The sequence below is a fragment of the Pseudochaenichthys georgianus genome, chromosome 2 (genome assembly GCF_902827115.2).
Source record: "Pseudochaenichthys georgianus chromosome 2, fPseGeo1.2, whole genome shotgun sequence".
Taxonomy (NCBI): Eukaryota; Metazoa; Chordata; class Actinopteri; order Perciformes; family Channichthyidae; genus Pseudochaenichthys; species Pseudochaenichthys georgianus.
The window spans coordinates 10,520,836-10,539,452 of NC_047504.1; the positions used below are offsets into that span (position 1 = coordinate 10,520,836).

The 18,617-nt window shown below is 40.4% G+C and overlaps 1 protein-coding gene across 2 annotated transcripts; it reads right to left on the bottom strand.

The window, feature by feature from the left end:
- Positions 1–257: 257 nt before the first annotated feature.
- arhgef7b (Rho guanine nucleotide exchange factor (GEF) 7b) lies at positions 258–18,074 on the bottom strand. Of its 2 annotated transcripts, XM_034101450.1 has the most exons (22): positions 17,664–18,074; positions 16,182–16,265; positions 12,564–12,648; positions 12,099–12,220; positions 10,923–11,127; positions 9,705–9,796; positions 7,673–7,767; positions 7,229–7,324; positions 6,712–6,834; positions 5,577–5,715; positions 5,348–5,407; positions 5,016–5,162; positions 4,784–4,870; positions 4,627–4,705; positions 4,302–4,438; positions 3,968–4,192; positions 3,785–3,878; positions 3,519–3,608; positions 2,910–3,068; positions 2,602–2,698; positions 2,218–2,272; positions 258–1,818 (listed from the first exon to the last, which is right to left on the bottom strand). In XM_034101450.1, exons 1-22 carry the CDS (start codon positions 17,826–17,828, stop codon positions 1,696–1,698), a joined length of 2,559 nt encoding a protein of 852 aa, XP_033957341.1. In that variant the 5' UTR covers positions 17,829–18,074; the 3' UTR covers positions 258–1,695. The 2 variants fall into 2 exon arrangements, with proteins under 2 accessions (XP_033957341.1, XP_033957349.1); XM_034101458.1 differs by lacking the exon at positions 2,910–3,068 and having other exon boundaries at positions 17,664–18,072.
- Between the last annotated feature and the right edge of the window lie 543 nt (positions 18,075–18,617).

Genomic DNA, 18,617 nt, shown 5'->3' on the forward strand with positions numbered 1-18,617 from the left:
CACAGAAATGTACTAGTTTGAAATGTTGTTTCATTTTGTTGTCATATTAAAGTACAAGGAATTTGGATATACTTGTATCACTCAAACACAAATAAATGCAGGCTATATTACATGTACAGTAAAACCCTTCAGAATATATGTATTGTGTGGTCAGTACTACCGAAGTGTAGATTTGAAAAAGAAATCAACATGAAACTCACCCAGTTGCGTACTAACAAACTAAATGATTGACCTGCATGATAAAAGATTCTTCGGGATTTGATTCCACATTTTATTCACAGACAAATGGACAAAAATAAATAGACAGGGGTGATTCTTCTCACTGTAACTACTGCTATATCCTTCATCACCATCACATTTAAACACACTTCAGTCACTTTCAGTTAAATACATAAGTTAATAATTGACATACTGTATTACATAGCTTGCATACGTGTTGTTTCTTATTTAATCAACATTTCCAGGTGACATTTAAAGCCTTATAAATATTTAAAGCAAATGAAATGTTTTTCTCCACAAGGCAGGTCTCCTGACGTTACAGCGTGATCAACAAGGTCCAGTAGAAAATAAGTAGTGTTACAAATCAAAACCAGGCGATAAGAGTAAAAACACAATCACAAATATAAAAAAATCAGTCAGTTTCATATTGACATCATAAAAATCAAGAACATTTCCCAGTGTTGTATTGCTTGGACTTCGGTCTTGAAGCAGAGAGAGAAACGAGCCGACTCTCCGTTTGTTTCACAGATAAACTTAAAATTAACTTTGATTGTTTCTATCTTACAAGGCTCTCTTTTCCTACGCAGATACATACCTCGGAATTACTTCAGTGCAGTACTTGATTGTTACTTTCTGATCATCATTATATAGACGTCCACGGTAGGTCCATAAGTTTCTAACAAGTTAAACACATTTTAAACCCAAAGTCCTGACTTCTTGTACACGTAAAACATATTCCAAGAAGTGGAAGAACCGCAGAATAACAGACCTTCTGTTTGTGTCCATGTCGCTGGGTTTAAAAACTTAGTAAAATACAAACCTTAAAAATAAAAACACCAGGAATGTGCATATCCAGTGAAGCAATGCAGTGGATCCCTAACATATAATAGTAGTCGGTTGCAAAAAGCATAATTTTAACAACAATAAAAAAAGCTTAATCTCATCCTGTCAGTTACAGGTGCTGGTAAATGTAGTTTTATTTTAAAATGTAGTACCCCCCTACGATGTTTAATTAATATAACAAAGAAACCAGCTTTATAGTTAGTCAGAATTAAGAGCATATATCATAAAACATTTTAAATTGAAATGAAATCGCTGCCAATGAAATGAGGAGTGTGGTTTTAATCTGTGAAATGAATAAACCCACGTAGCGTTATTATACTGTTCCGGGTATGGTCCGACTTAATATCAAATCAGCACAAGAGGAATTCAAGATAAATACACAAGTAGATAATAAAAAGGTTTGTTTGTCAGTGCTCCAAAAAAGGCTGTTTAAAAAGAGTGGGACAGGAAGTGATGTCATCGTGCCGACCAGCTAATTTGGCTTCACAGCTTTACGGTCAGTGAGGATGGCTTTGCTGATTTTTCCGGCAGACTTTTTCTCTCTTGGTCCACAGTTTGGTACAAAGGTCACTGTGAAGGTCATAGGAAGAGGGAACAGGTTTTAAGGAAAGCTCATTTTAGAGTCCGTGACGATCAGAGGTTCGTCTCGTCCCAGGTCGGGTCGTCCATGCTCTTCAGGACTCTCCGCACGACTTTCTCCAGCTCCTTCCTCGCTCGCTGCTCCTCCTCCAGCGTCCTCTTCATCCTCTTGTTGTCCTGCAGGAGGGAGACAGAAAATGAGTAAATATTTAAGGCTATTTCTTTGGCATCAATAGTAACTTTTAGCATCTATTTATGAACACACAGTTAAATCCAAATGTTTGTAGTTTTGGATATTTAAATGTTGAAGTCTGTCAAGTGTGTAAATATGAACAATGACATTTAATTTGATTATTGCAGTGCATTATCATTGCTGCTACCTCTGCTTGTGTCTATTTGTATTACTGCAGTGAGAGATGCATTTTCCTAAACACCTCGTGGAATCACCTTTAAATAAAACCTTGTATGCATACTTGGACCTAGTTTGAACCTTATAAAAAGAGACAATTGAACAGTAAATGGATAACAATGAGGGTTAGTATAGCAATACATGTTTTTAAAAAGCTGCAGACTCACCTGTTTGAGTCCCTGGACCTCGTCTTTCAGGCTGTACACCGTGTCCACCAGACTCCTGCAGGAACACAACAAGCTTTACTTTGACATATTCAAAACAATGTTTGTGTCTCTGTGGCGTTCTCATATATCGTGTGTGTGTAATTTGTCTTCTGACACTTGGTCACTGGTACATGCTATGAATGCCGACAGGTTTTATTTGATATCTGGTATACTGTTGTGATCAGATTTATGTTTTCAGTATCCACCATTTTCCATATTTGTGTTTTTGCATCCTTTTTTGATTCTGCAGCAGTTCTTTGGGATGCTTTTAAAGCCCACCATATCTATATTAGCAAACAGTAAGTATGGTGTGCATAAAAACACAGCTTCATCCCTAGCTCTCACCTCTCCTCCACCACCGTTTGTCCGTTGCTCCTGGTCTCCTCCACTATAATCTTCTCTTCCTCCGGGAACAACATGTGTACATCCTTCCTGCTGGACCCTGATTGAACATGGACAGGGTAAGTTATTAAAACACATACACAAAAACAAACCGATAAACTCTACTATGGGATATTTGCTTGATGAAGCATACTCTTGAGGAAGCACACAGGTTCAAACACAAAGACACGAACACACAGCAGGTGAAAGGTTGGGGAAGATCTATAGTAGTTTGTCAGCATGTCAGTGGTTTTGCGACACCGATATCTTACGAGAAAATGAGGCAGTCCTGTAACTATGGGCGTTCCAGAGACTGTCATAATCCGAGTCCTCTGATTGGTCAGAACAAGGCGGGTTGCCGGGGATACCAGCGACGGTGAGGCTGGTGTCCGCGAGCACATGGTTGTGCATGAGGTCAGTCCCTTGCCAGGCTGTACCATAACGTAACCAGCGACGGATGGGGTTGGAACAAACCAAATGTCATGTTGGGGGGGTAAGGGGAGGAGGATAAACCATGTTGGATAAAGGAGAGGGTTTGGGGTAAACCAAATGCAACCACAAATGAAAGGAGAACGGATTATAGGGGATGAAGGATTTAAAAACAATAGTTTCAGAAATAAAGAAAAAGAAAAAACAAACGGATATGGAGGAAGTAATTAGGTCAGGTAATCAGAGGAAGGGAAGACATAAGGAGAGAGGAGAGAGAACACATTGTTAGAGCTGACAGCAGAGAACAAACGGTGGTTAGCAATCAAACAGATAGCAGTGTGTGTGTGTGTGTGTGTGTGTGTGTGTGTGTGTGTGTGTGTGTGTGTGTGTGTGTGTGTGTGTGTGTGTGTGTGTGTGTGTGTGTGTGTGTGTGTGTGTGTGTGTGTGCTCACTGGAGTTGAGGGTGGCTCGTGTCTTGGCGCTGGTGCAGTAAGCTTCGATGACCTTCAGGATCTGAGCGTCCTCCTCGAGAGCTGCTGTACCTGAGAGACAGAAGGACAGGTGAGACAGGGAGGAATATATTAAGGATGTTTTGAGGATTCTTTTAAGGTAACACAAAGCCTGTGTAGACGGCAGCAGTGTAAACCTATCATATTGCACCCAGAAAACATTTTTTTTCCATCGTGAGAATTTAGTATTTATTCCGTTGCATACTCACTTTTTCTGACAGTGAAGTCCTCCTCTGAAGGTTTCCTCTCCGGCTTCCTCTTAGGGAGCAGCTTCTTCATGTTCTTAGGACTCTTACTCATATCCTACAAACAAAAACACAGACAAATGTAACACAAAAGGACCCAGAGATGTCTTTTAACAACACATTTGTATATACGCCAGTGTACAGCACCTCCTTGGAGCAGAGAGCAGCTGAGGGCCTGAGTGGAGGAGCAGGGCGGAGGCAGCTCAGGCTCCAGGGTTTGGGGGTACTCGGCGGCTCCAGGGGCCCCCACATCGGGCAGCTGTTGAGGTTCATCCCAAATGAAGGGGGATGGGGAAGGGTGTGGTAGTTGTGTCCGACGCTTCCTCCACGAGACTCCGAGTGTCTGGAGGGAGTGGCGGGAAGAGAGGGCATCTGGGAGACGAAATGGAGTGGTTATAGAATATAGGAACATCTGGCACGTTGGTGTTAATTTACAACTGTGGTGAAACAGGAAATAGAAAGATACTGTTAATAGACTCACTGTGTGACAGACGGACTGATGCTTGAGCGAGTTAGTGTGTGAGGCAGGAGTGTGTGTGTGTGTGGTGAGGAGGTCCAGCCAGTCCTGAAGCTCGCGCTGAGTGTTACACGCCACCTGCATCCGATCACCCTGAGCACCTGAACAATAATAACACACAAACAAATGTTAAAATGTACACACAAACAGGCAGTGGTCATAAGTGAAAACACGCTCAAATTAGACTGATCTTGTCTTCGCCCGTTCGTCTCAAAAGACGGTATTTTGCTCGAATATTGAACTGGTCTAAAGTCTTAGGTGCATGAGCAGAATGAGAGAAAGGGCTGACCGGAGATTTCAAAAGCGTTCTTCAGGTTTTCTCCGTCTTCTATTCTGGAGATGAGCATCCCGGACAGTGGCATCTTCCCCTATGGAAACACACAATGTGTTAAACCACATGTTGAATGCTTTTAGACATCATTCAGGTTAGATGTGCCGTTACGTACCTGGAAGATGAATCCACTCATCCTGAGGCTGGCGGAGAGCACGAGCAGAGTGTGAGGAAAGAGGACAAGGTAGCGTTCGTTTGACTCCTGGAAAGCAAAACAAAGATACCTTTGAACTGTGTTGTCACGGTCACTTGAAGTCAACAGTGGTGTGTGTTCATTACGGGTCTAAATGCAACGTCAGGGTAGGGTCACATGACATCTGTGTGTGTGAGTAAGTCGGCGTGAGTACCTGGCAGTTCTGCGTGTGGACGGTGCACTGAGACATGTGTTGAACCGGACCCAGAGAACGAATGTCATCACCCTCCCAGTTTCTGATTGGCTCCGTTAAAATCTGCAACTCCAGGTCTTTCTTCTTCCTCACATTCTGGCAGTAAGCCTGAACACACACACACACACACACACACACACACACACACACACACACACACACACACACAGGAAACGAAAGGATAAGTGTAAGTAAAGACATATACGCACATCCGATCCTAACTAAACGAATCAATCACAAGTTAGATCCTTCTAATTATAACTGTATATAATGTGTGTGTGTCTGTATCGTACCGCAAAGTTTTTAAAGTCAGTTATCGCCGTAATGAGATCAGCTCTGTCAGGGTGTTGATCCTAACACAATGGGGAAAAGACATAGAAGCAGAATGAAAAGTTCATTTACAAAATGGAGCATTGACATAAAATGCAGGCACGTTCGTGTGGAAGAAACAAAGAAACATTGTTTGTTGTTTAATATAAATCTGTTTAACAATTAAAGACACATCAGTGGTTTATCGCTGACCTCCATGTGTCGGTCCAGTTCTTTCAGCAGCGTGGGGTATCTCTCCAGCCTGGTGAAGGGTTTACTCAGGTTAGTGGTCAGGGTCAGGATCCCTGGAGAGGACGCCCCCTTCGACTCCATGTATTCCCCCAGATCCTCACTGTGATGCGCGCACGCGCACACACACACACACACACACACACACACACACACACACACACACACACACACACACACACACACACACACACACACACACACACACACACACACACACACACACACACACACACACACACACACACACACACACACACACACACACACACACACACACACACACAGTCAGAGATGGCAAAGAAAGAAGTAGAAAGTACAGGTATTTGTGTTCAACATGTAAGAAGTAGAAAGTACAGGTATTTGAGTTCAACATGTAAGAAGTAGAAAGTACAGGTATTTGTGTTCAACATGTAAGAAGTAGAAAGTACAGGTATTTGTGTTCAACATGTAAGAAGTAGAAAGTATAGGTATTTGTGTTCAACATGTAAGAAGTAGAAAGTACAGGTATTTGTGTTCAACATGTGAGAAGTAGAAAGTACAGGTATTTGTGTTCAAAATGTAAGAAGTAGAAAGTACAGGTATTTGTGTTCAACATGTAAGAAGTAGAAAGTACAGGTATTTGAGTTCAACATGTGAGAAGTAGAAAGTACAGGTATTTGTGTTCAAAATGTAAGAAGTAGAAAGTACAGGTATTTGAGTTCAACATGTAAGAAGTAGAAAGTACAGGTATTTGAGTTCAACATGTAAGAAGTAGAAAGTACAGGTATTTGTGTTCAAAATGTAAGAAGTAGAAAGTACAGGTATTTGTGTTCAAAATGTAAGAAGTAGAAAGTACAGGTATTTGAGTTCAACATGTAAGAAGTAGAAAGTACAGGTATTTGTGTTCAAAATGTAAGAAGTAGAAAGTACAGGTATTTGTGTTCAAAATGTAAGAAGTAGAAAGTCGTCAGAAGAATAAGTAGTGGAGTAAAGTACTGATGCCAGAAAAATGTACAGTAAAGAAGTATTTGTACTCCACTACTTCCCACCTCTGCGCACAGTAAATCCAAAACACAAGAAGAAATGCATGCACCCCCCAGTGTATCTCTGAGTGTACCTGTGCTGAGTGAGGACACTGACAGCAGACGGGTGGTTGGAGCAGTAAGCCACATAAATGATCTTCATCTGGGGCATCATGTTCAGGAAGAAGCCCCCGATCCTCTGCTGGTTCTCTGGGAGTCTAAACACACACATTTCATGTTCAAATGAATAAGAACTGCCCCTGATGAACATGAGGTGACACTCATAATTCAAAATATGTGTTATACTTAAATTTAATACTGAGCAAACGTCATATACATTAGACAGAAAGGGCTCAGACAATCACGTTGTTACTTCAGTCTACCACCAGATGTCTCTGTAGCTTTAATAACTGCAATATTAGGTTATGATGACGAAGCTGGAGGATGCATTGTGTTGAGTAAAACAGCATGCTAGTGTTTTACATACTTGAAACTAAACAACACTCTGAAACTGATAGAAATCCCCATAAATACAATACAATTATTGGCCAGATGTCGTATTTTGACTCGTTTGAGTAGCATCTATATCAGAAAGTAGATGGGGGCACTGACTTGGTATGCTCCTCTAAGGACTGAACCAACATCTGCTGGAAGGTGGAGATCTCCTCCAGATTTCCATGGATGTGACTGATGTCAAGACTGCTGAGTCTGCAGAGGAGAGGAGAGATGAGTCATTCATTATTTAATATACAGAATATTGTATAAAAACAGTGAAACCCAGGCTCATCCATTCATGACGATCTCTGACATTTGAAATAAAAGGCTGGTATAAATAACTTACTATGTTTGCAAAGCAATATATATGTGATGTTTACACATAGGATGCCATATGTGGTGCTGTATATACCATCAAGTATGCATAAAATATACAGTATGTGCGTGTTCTTATATACGGTTAATTTGACGTATTAAAATAGTGTTGCTGGCGTGCGTACGGCTTCCTTTAAGATCTCAGTCTGTTGAATAAAACAATAACAAGGGTAAAAATAACTGTACCTGTCTGTGGGGTGAAGGGATCGCAGGTATGAACCCAGGAGACTCTGCAGCTCCCGCGAATATTCAGTCTCTGCTTCCAGGATGTTCTGGAGGACCTGACAGAGACACAGATACACAACAACAGAGATACTATTAGGCAAGGCAAGGCAAGTTTATTTATATTGCACTTTTCAACACAAGGTAATTCAAAGTGCTTTACAAAAAATAAAAATAAATAAAAACGAAAATGGCATTTAAAATCAGTCATTCAAAATAAAAGCTAATAAAATAAACATAAAAAGAAAAAATACATGGATAAAAGTTACAGTGCAGTCTAAGATATGAATAGTTCAATTAAAAGCAGCGACAAAAATAAAATTATTACATTGAATACAGTAAGCAATAAACTAAATAAGTAAGGGAAAGATATATGATAGCAGTTTCAAAATGAAATGTCAACACAGTGTGCTTTTGGCCATAGAAATCCCATCAAATATATCTAATGTGTTTTTTGTGCAACAGATATGACTTCAAGCCCTTTTGGAAATCTGTGCGGATCACGTTTCACTACTTCCTAATGTCTGATAAACCAGACAATTAATATTATTACTTAAGAAAATAATTAGTTGATAAAGGACTGGTTGCAACCGAGTACAACAAGAGCAAATGGACCACTGCAGACAACAAAATACATTGAATTACATTGAAAATACATGATTCAAATGTAATATTCCCCTCAAATGATCCTTTTCAGTTTTCATTACAGCTGAATATATTCATATCTTAGAGTATTAAGGCCAAGTGGGATACTAAAACAGGTTTTCAGACTCATCTTTTGCTGCTTATTTCAATACAAATGTGGGTTCTTTCCAGCTAGGGCAAAATAAAAACTGTCCACGTAAATAGAGGATGTATTTTGTAATAAGCTAATGGCGAGATATCAGACCCTATGGGACATGTAACACTGGCTTGAGCAGCCTTTAATGGGTCTGACTTCTCGGGGTAAATAGCCAATCTCTCCACAACATCACAACCTCTGAGGAACGAGGCTTCGGGTAATTAACTGTTGCATGCTCCTGAGGTCTGCAAGTAATACAATGATGATAAAGCAGGTCAAATTAATCGATATAAATCCCTTTTTTGTGTGTGTAAAAGATGGAGAGGATGCTAGTCAATGCATCGGGAATGAGAACACCAGCTAGCTGCACAAATGCACTCAAATAAAAAGGCCTAAAACGTGCATTATACCCATTTCTGTTCTGTCCATTAGCAGAAAGACAGACAGGTTTTTATTTATATCTTCTTTTGCTGAATTTCTGTCTGGGGACAGCTTTGACTGCAGGCAGTGTCTGTGAGGAAGAGGCTCGGGTACCATAACCACAGATGGACTGCTTCTTGCATTATTAAAACACACACACACACACACACACACACACACACACACACACACACACACACACACACACACACACACACACACACACACACACACACACACACACACACACACACACACACACACACACACACACACACACACACACACACACACACACACACACACACACACACACACACACACACACACACACACACACACAGGCAGGAGCCATCCCTGAGGCAAGGCTGTCCCAGAAACCAGTGGGCTGGAAGAAATAACCTACATTTCGTCTTTCGCTGCAGCCTCGCATGCAGCCTCCACACATCATGCATATACAGACAGACACCGACATTAATTACAATGTGCGGATGAAAAATAATTGATTTAATAAAAGCAGACACACGTGCAAGAACTATCCGACAGATATGCTCATTCAGGGAGCGAGAGAACGCTAAAATAGGAGATATTTATATAATTATCTCATTACCCAGAAATCCACATATATCCTGCCTGATTTATATTAAAAAGCATAATTATAGTCCCATCGCTAAGCTATTCTGGTAGAAATTAGATCGGGAATATTGTGTTCTTCTTCCCATGACTGCGAGAACATGTTATGCAAGAAAAGGGATATTTTTTGCAGACACACACTTATTAGAGTTTGATGCTCACCACATTGTAGTACGTCTTACTGATGATGGTGGTGTCAAAACCTTTGGGGGGGCTTTTCAGTGTCCCAGACTTTGGCTTTTCTAATGTCTTGTCTATAGAGAGAGAAAGAAGGAGAGAAAACGTCAACGTCATTTCAACATCCTGGTTATTTCCAACGTTGTAAGGTCTATAATAGCCCATGCTGTCATATCCTTCAGTTCACTATTGTCCTCTGGAGGCATTGCAATTTACAGCCAGATGAATAACGATTGTTTGTTGGATAATAGGAGGTATAATGTACTCGTATCTGATTGACCAGAAAAAGGTTTCCTTGCTGATGATTGTTAGCCTGATCTTGGTTTTGGAGCAGAAACAAAGGAAGGTCTAATGACTGCAATAAAGCTTCCTTTGTCGATGTCTCATAATAATGATGTATGTCAGTAAACCAAGACGAAAGCCACGTGCAGACCTCCAATTAAACAATGTCTGCTTCACAAACAACCATCATGAGTTTACTCTCTCACATATACAAATGTTTTCTACTACATATGCATTCAGTGTGCTGTAATCGTGGTCCTTGCTTTCTGCTTTAAGTCAGGAAGTTCCTTTCTATACAGCGGCTCTGGCTCTTCCTGTCTTTGTCCCGCTTCCTTCCTCTTGTCCTGCCTTCCCTCCTCAGAAAAGCAACACGATCAAACCACCACGATGTCTCTTACAAGCACAGCTTTACAGCCTCATGAACTCAACAGTGCTTCGTCAGAAATGCAGATTCAATATGTTTCTTAAGAGTCTTGAATAAGAAAATCCCCTTGCAGAAAGTGCTCTATTTTTAGACTTGACAACAAGAAAATACAAAGCAATTAGAAAGGTAGTAAGGTATTGTCAGTAAAGGCAGAACTGTAAGTGTGTTCATTTGTGTGTGTTTGATTTCTTGCACTGCTTTGAGAAAATGTTTCAAATTTAAATCTCATATTAGAAGGTTTGACTAAAATAATTATTTGACGGCAAATGTAATTAAACCTGCAATATAGTGGAGTGGGAATGAGTCTTGAATTAAGAAATAAGTCAGCATTTTAACGCTGGGCTTCCTCCTCTCAAAGTCAATGTTTTTGAATGTTGGACATACTGTATTTGTGAACTGGAAAAAATATGTTAACAAATGGCGTATATGTAAGAACAGCTCGAGCCACCCCCCTGTAAAAGATGCACATCATGTGAAACAATGAGAGCTGCACCCACCGCCTGCCTTCAGCTCCCGCACATAGTTACTGGGGAACCACCCGGACTGGCCGTTGCAGGACCCTTCCCACCAGCCCCCGTCATCCTGTCGGACCACAGAGACGATGTCGCCCTTGGAGAAGGACAGCTCGTCCTCATTGGTCTGCTCGAAAGCAAAGCGCGCCTTGAACAGCGAGTGGCCACACCCGCTGCCCTCGGACATGTCCTGAGGGAGAGGAGAGGAATGAAGACTGAGCCGAATGAATCTGTGCTGGATGATGTCGGGGAAACACTGAATGTCCTCTTCCGACATGAGAGTCACATGATATCAAAGGAATCCCAACTGTAGCTGTGTTCATGACAGGATGTGTGAGGACCTGGAAGAGCATCAGGACTGTTTGAGGCAGATGAGAGCTGTGAGGGAATAATGTTGTCTTTACTCCTAGATATTTAACCTTATTGCCTGTTGACGTTAATAACCAACCAATATTCTGTTATCTCCTTTCAGGAATGTGCTCCAGCATTTAAGCGTCAGTGTTATGGCCTGATAGGGGGGTTTACGACTGTGAGAACGCTGGCTTCTAAACACCACTGACAAGTGATTGAGTATTTCTAGTTGGGGGATATCTCCTGTAGCTCCACAGATGTGTACGCCTCCCCCAATATGCTGAGTAACTCTCTGTAAACTAGTTAAAAGGTCTATCGAGAGAGAGGCTGGGCAGAGTTGACATGACGACCCACCCGTGCAGTCAGAACCTTTTGCCGCTGTGACTTGTGATGTGAATTCTCCGGCCGTTGACTTGTAATAAACTACCAGTGTTTGACATCAAAGCTCCAACTCTCCAGTTTCCCTTACAGCAGCTATGTGATTAACCTGATGATTCAGCCTCTATGGAGAGAGACATATGACAAGCATGCTCATTTCTGACGTGGAGCTAATCTGAAGTAAACATTGAAGACTGCTTTCTACTCCTCCATCTTGAGACTGTGTGACTCCCTCTCTTGGATATCAGCATGTGAAGGACACTGCCCAGGAACTAGTTGATGCTCTGTATGTGGCTTCCATTCTGGAGAGGATCAGAAACACGTGGATCCTGAGGTTGAAGCTCAAGCCGGGGACGAGGGATATGTTTCTAACAGATGACGACAACAACATCTCGTGATCTCTCTTCATTCCCCGGTGTCATGGTAACTCACCAGGCTGCGGTACTGAGGCTGCAGCGCTTTGGACGAGCGACTCGTGTTCAGAGAGTCGAACGACTTGATCCTCAGGTGAGACGAGAGCGGCACACACTCGCTGTCCTCGGAAACACTCAGATCTGCAAAGAGAGGTTCAATGTGAGGGCATCTGGTAGAATATCTTTCAGTCATAATGGACCCTGGTCGGACGATGAAACGAACAATGAACCTAAAGAGCATTTATTAGGGCCTGAGCTTGACAGAGTCGGAGCGAAGACCGACTGAAGACCGACTGAAGACCCACTTTCTTTTTTCTCTACCAAATGAATTGCTTTTTTAGGGCCTGAGCTGATTTTTCGCACACTTGTCTCCTGGTCTTCTTTAGATAATACTCAGCATACATATTTAAACTTATAAAACACCTTTACATGGAACGTGTGCCAGAAGAAATACACAATATACAGATAAACCCAATGATCTCACCTTCAGTAGCTTTGTTGAGGGCAACCAAGCAGTTTAGGACTTTAGTGAAGTGCTGTCCTTGCAGGAGGTCATTTACCTCAAACGGCTAGAGAACAAACAAATACAGAATTACAATTACAATAGGAAATAGTAATAAAGTAAAGAGGACTTCTTCTCCTCTGCAAAGCCCTAATTTCTCTTGTCCTCATTAGGAGTTGCATAATGAAAACAGACGTCAGCGTAGAAACTGAAGAAATGCTGTGTTGAGTGGGGGGGTTACGTCTATGCAGTCTGCAGCGGGATTACTCAACGTCTGAGCTTCCCCTTGTAATCTCCCCATCACACACACACACACACACACACACACACACACACACACACACACACACAGCCATAATCAGAATACCTCTGAACCCCCTAATCTTGTGTTTAGTACACACCGAGTGGCTTCTACATTCTCAGGGCGTGAAGGTGGAGTCAGCTCTGAAATAACTGGCTAATGCTGAGAGAAAAACACTAAGATTGGGTCTGTTTAATGAAATAATGAAACCACACAGTGCTTTAATGGAGTCCTGCTTTTAGGAATGCACTCGGTGTGATTTATGTACACAGGCTGATTAGCAGTCAGCACGGTATGGACTCAAACACACTTCCATCTCTCCGCCGGCATCGCGCCAAATACAATATATGAGGCTTTTGATACTGCAGTGTGAATGTCCCAGTGCTACGGGTGCATTGATACACGTATTTAGTATTTCACCGAAGCTTTTACAGTTATATCATGTATGAATGGGCGTGATAAAGACTGCTTGGAAACACATAAGACGGAGGACATCTCATCCTTTACAGAGCAGTATGCATTCCTAATCAAACATTATTTATCACGATTAGCTGTTGATCTTAACAAAGGAATGAGTTCAACTGCACTTGGTTGTTTTAAAAGAGAACTGTCTCTATCGGAAAAAGTAAACCCTTATACAACGTTATCAAAAATTAAGCATTTTTATTAAATGAGAGTTTCAATTTGACATGCCAGCAACAATAAGCCACTAAATTAATGATCTTAATAACACCGATTGCAGGTATGTTTATCTTACAGATTGTAGTACAAATACTCTCTATCATGCAGCTGTTAACAGCAGACATATCTTAAAAAGAAACGCCTGTGATTGGCTTACCTGAAAACAGGGAGTGCTTGATTTAATGCAGCAGAGATGGCACAAATTAATCAATATCCCCCCCCCCCCCCGATTAGGTTTAATTAGCCGCAGAAGCCAGATTGATGATCTGATTAGAGTCAGATCTCAACCACAGAGGCGTGTGGCGTCCATTCTGTAATCCCGCTCTGTTCCTCCTCTGTCTGTCCGGTGAGTGTCTGGAAGAATTAATACACTGCTGGTAATGTCCAGCAACATGGCTGACATGCCTCTAATCAACGTGATAGGAAAATCCACTGACGTGTTGCATTACGTCACCAACCCTCCCCTCCCCAAATGCATCTTCTCAAACTCCGTTCATTGACTTCTACTCCACTACAATTCAGGAGAAATGGTGTACTTTCTCCACTACATCCATTTAATCCCTTTAGTTGATTTACAGATTTGGATGAATGATGTGAAATATAATCAATCACACTTTAGTTCCACCTGGAGTAAATCCACCAGCTACCCTGCAGTCTACAAAGCCATTCAGACTAGCTGCACCTTCACCAGCTTTGAGAACACTTTAATGATCAATCATTATAAAACACATCATATATATTATTCTGAAATGGACCAATCTGTACAATGACTACTTTTACTGTCGCTACTTTCACTATATTTTGATGAGAATACTTTTGTACTTTTATTTGAGGAACATTTTTGATTGCAGGATTGTTTCTACATTCTGGTACTTCTACTTTTACTCAAGTACAATACCTGAGTACTTCTACTTTTACTCAAGTACAAGATCTGAGTACTTCTACTTTTACTGTTGCTACTTTAACTATATTTTGATGATAATACTTTTGTACTTTTATTTGAGGAACATTTTGATTGCAGGATTGTTTCTACATTCTGAGTACTTCTACTTTTACCCAAGTACAAGATCTGAGTACTTCTACTCTTACTCAAGAACAAGATCTGAGTACTTCTACTTTCACTCTAGTACAAGATCTGAGTACTTCTACTTTTACTCAAGTACAAGATCTGAGTACTTCTACTTTTACTCAAGTACAAGATCTGAGTACTTCTACTTTTACTCAAGTACAAGATCTGAGTACTTCTACTTTTACTCAAGTACAAGATCTGAGTACTTCTACTTTTACTCAAGTACAAGATCTGAGTACTTCTACTTTCCCTCTAGTACAACATCTGAGTACTTCTCCCACCCCTGATTATTATTGACTGGACATACAAATCATTTCCCAAGTCCGAAGCAAAACCTTATAATAGATCCACAGCCGGGACTCCTGTGTTGCATGCTTTCCCATAATGATTACATGGCTTTTTCCATGGCGGACGTCAATAGTGTGTGAGTCAGAGAGTGTGTGTGGTGGCATTTTTTACCACACAACTCACCAGCCCTGTCCACACACCCTCTGTGGGGGCAGGATATAACCTGGCTGGAAACACTGTTGTGCAAACACACAGATACATGCACACGCCCCATAATGCTTTTGAACTCTGATTACAATACAGACTGATTTTGGGGTAAACTTGCCAGCGCCAATTAAATGAGTATGTTCAACCTTCTGATAAATACGTCTGCCTTGTTTACCAAATGTTAGCTTTGGACTACTTATCAGCTCAATCGTGGCACTATTAAATTGTAAAAAGCAAGTTCTGAGTGACTTATTTGAGGAATCACGCTTGAAGCATGTTTGTCTGCAAGTTGAGCGTAATGCAATAGTACATACTACTTTGTAAAGAGTTGGGTACTGATGCAATGTTTGAAATAATAACCAGTATTTCTCATGACAGCAATGATAACGGAAAATGAGGAAAATAGGAATAGAATAAAGCCTGACAAAACATCCAACATCGATGCAACGTGTCTGGTTCATTCTGAAACTAGTTTTGTAAGTTGCAAAATCAAGACACAAGCACACATCCTACTACAGTATAGGTCGTGATTCATTAGAACAAAACAGATCTAAATGTGAAGAATTAGTACATGATTTACTACCACTAATTAAGCAATCAGTTCCAACTTATAAACCCTAAATAAACGGTGACTTGTGCTTAGGAAGAACCAGAAAACTCCACTGGCTTACATCAGTTTCTCTATTGTTCTAGTATTTACCATTATATCAATGTGGTAGCACTTTGAATGGCTCAAATATGTGAATCTAAAATTCTAATTAACTACACAGAGACACATTATTAGAATAAATTGGTTTATTTTCGAGGAATATCCCAAAAATAAATCCTCCTCACATCCATATTTACTCATTAATGACACATTTCCAGGTTGGTGGTAATCACCTGTTGCTCCTGACGTCCCCAAGAGTAACGTACATAGAAACAAAACACTGAAAAACAGCAGGATACATAACTTTTAAAAGGCTGTATAAGTGTGTACGTATGCAGTGGGTTTTCTATGATTAGTACTGTGCAATTGTGCATTAATTAATACATTATTGACATGTTTACTCACTTCCACTCCGAAAGCCCCGCAGCCTTTAATAAACTCGCTGATGTTTTTCTGACACTCGCTGTCTCCTCTCGGCTCCTGGAAAAACTACACACACAAAGTGACTAAATTAGCTTTAAATACTACTAAAAATTAATAATAAACCTTTAATTAAAGTGTTAAAGGTTCCTTCTGAATTAAAACAATCTTATTTCAGGCGTTGCTAGTGCACTTGCCACTTGACGCTCACCAGAATCAAGGTAGCTAAATGTAAGCTGAACTTCCGGTTTCAACTTTCAAATTAAAATGTTAATTGAATGTATTGTTCCTTCTGTGTTGAAAATGTTGTGTATCTGGCCAAATTGAATGAATAAAACAACTCATATATATATTTAAAAATGGAAATACAATGTGATACTCTCAAAATGAGTGCCAAAGAAAATAGTATAGGTGGCGACTTAGAGAAGCTAAAACGTTTTATGTTTTTATTTTGAAACAAGCAGCTCCTCACTCTGTCTAACTAACACGGAAGATGGATAAGGGATAAACCAAAGCAGGATATGACGTTGACAGGTTCATGGTCCATTGTGTGTGCGTGTGTGTGTGTGTGTGTGCGTGTGTGTGCGTGCGTGGGTGTGCGTGGGTGTGCGTGCGTGCGTGTGTGTGTGTGTGTGCCTGCAGCATAATATGAGACAATAGCACTAGTACTGTAGTTTCTTTGTACAGTAAATTAGGGCTAATTAGAAAGTATAATTAGCCTAGATTTAATAAGTAGTTGTATTCAAGTATTGCAACAATATGTTTTAGTTCCTAGTTTATGCAGGGACGCGAATCCTCTAAGATGTATATATCATATTTAATCCTTATTTTTTTGTTTTTGTTTCCTTAAAATGTATATTGGTATATTAAACCATTTGGAAAACAGAAAAATAGGTCGCCTGTATGGCCACATGCTGCAGTTATAAGTAATGATACACCAATTTAATATGTAATTTCTCCTCTCTTTTTCCACAACAAACCAGATTTTAAAAATGTTAAAACATATTGGGGATGTTTTATTGCTTATTTACAGACAGTAAATACTCATAATCATAACACTGTTTTGCATCTACTGTTTTCCCCTAGCAGGATGTTCATTCTAATTGTGTTTATTCATTAATTATGAATCAGAATCAGAAACAGGTTTATCACCAGGTAAGTTGACACGTACGAGGAATTTGACTAGGTGTCGTGGTGCACACATACAAGTAAAACAAACGTTTAAAAACACAGATAGAGAGCTATTTTAAGAACACTATAATAACATGAAAAAATATTGTAAAAGAAAAGAAAATAAAGCAGTATTTACATTGAAATAGAATGGAATACAATATGTGCAGTAAAAAAATAGATATAGGCTGACATTTCTAAGTCATGTATGTTGTTTTCATTATTTCTACGTGTGCTACCCACATGCATGCTTCTGGATAATGTGTTTTTCCCAGTCTATTCAATGCATGTACTCACTTTGTCCACCGTCCCGGGTCGCAGTCTCTCCAGCAGCCTGCACAGCACCGCTCCATCCTGCAGGGAGGTCTGCAGGAAACCCTCCGGATCAGAGATGCTTTTCTTGGGAGAGTCCAGGACCCCCAGCGTTATGAGCCAGGTCACCGTCTGCTCGGCTGAATTCATGCCTGGAAATAGTCTCTAATGTCAGAAAACAGCAGCAGTGTTATTCCTACTTGTCCGAAATAAGAGAGGAGGGTCAGCCAGCCCCGCCTAGTCTGCACATTACGGTCAATGCACACTGCGAACACACACTGATGATGCAAAACGGGGAAAAATAAATGTGGAAATGACTATATCCCTCTCTCTCTCTCTGTCTTTCTCTCTCTGAGCGGATGTTGGTATCACCTGCGTGCATGCACAACAGTAGCAGCAGTACCAGAGTAAACAGAGACACTGTGAAACACCACTTCCTTTGATTGTTTTCAAAATAAAAGCTTGTGGACATTTCACTGTTGACTGTCTTTTTAACCAGTTTGTATCATTAACATTGCCTTAAATGTTAAGTGCAATGATCAAGTGTCATGACTGTGAAGCACTTAGATACAATATGCAGTTGTTGGTAGTCTAGTGTTTGCATGCATGACTGATCTTTATTAACTTTAGCACTTTCATAATTCTATGTGAATATATTTGCCCTATTATTTTGAAGACAAACCCATCCAACTTCCGCTTCAACACGTTCTGTATGGATTTGACGCAGCTCGTGACAGGACAGTCCATATATGACTAACAGGCTAATTAAACCACTCAAAGACGACGGTACTGTATCTGATAATAAATTATACACTTTTTTTTCCAAATAGGTGTAGATTAAATGTATTTCTACATGTATTAGATCGCTCTATTCCCAGCAAAATGCCATTCAAAAATATCCACATTTAAAATACATGGCTAATTAAGCCACACTGAAAT

What these genes read in the sequence shown, in the direction of transcription:
- arhgef7b (XM_034101450.1), bottom strand. Translation starts at nt 17,828, where the DNA reads ATGAATTCAGCCGAGCAGACGGTGACCTGGCTCATAACGCTGGGGGTC. An exon ending in ATCAGTCCGTCTGTCACACA is followed by an intron (nt 4,193 to 4,301) that starts GTGAGTCTATTA and finishes TTCGTCTCCCAG; the next exon opens with ATGCCCTCTCTTCCCGCCAC. An exon ending in CAGGACTGCCTCATTTTCTC is followed by an intron (nt 2,699 to 2,909) that starts GTAAGATATCGG and finishes ATGTTCAATCAG; the next exon opens with GGTCCAGCAGGAAGGATGTA.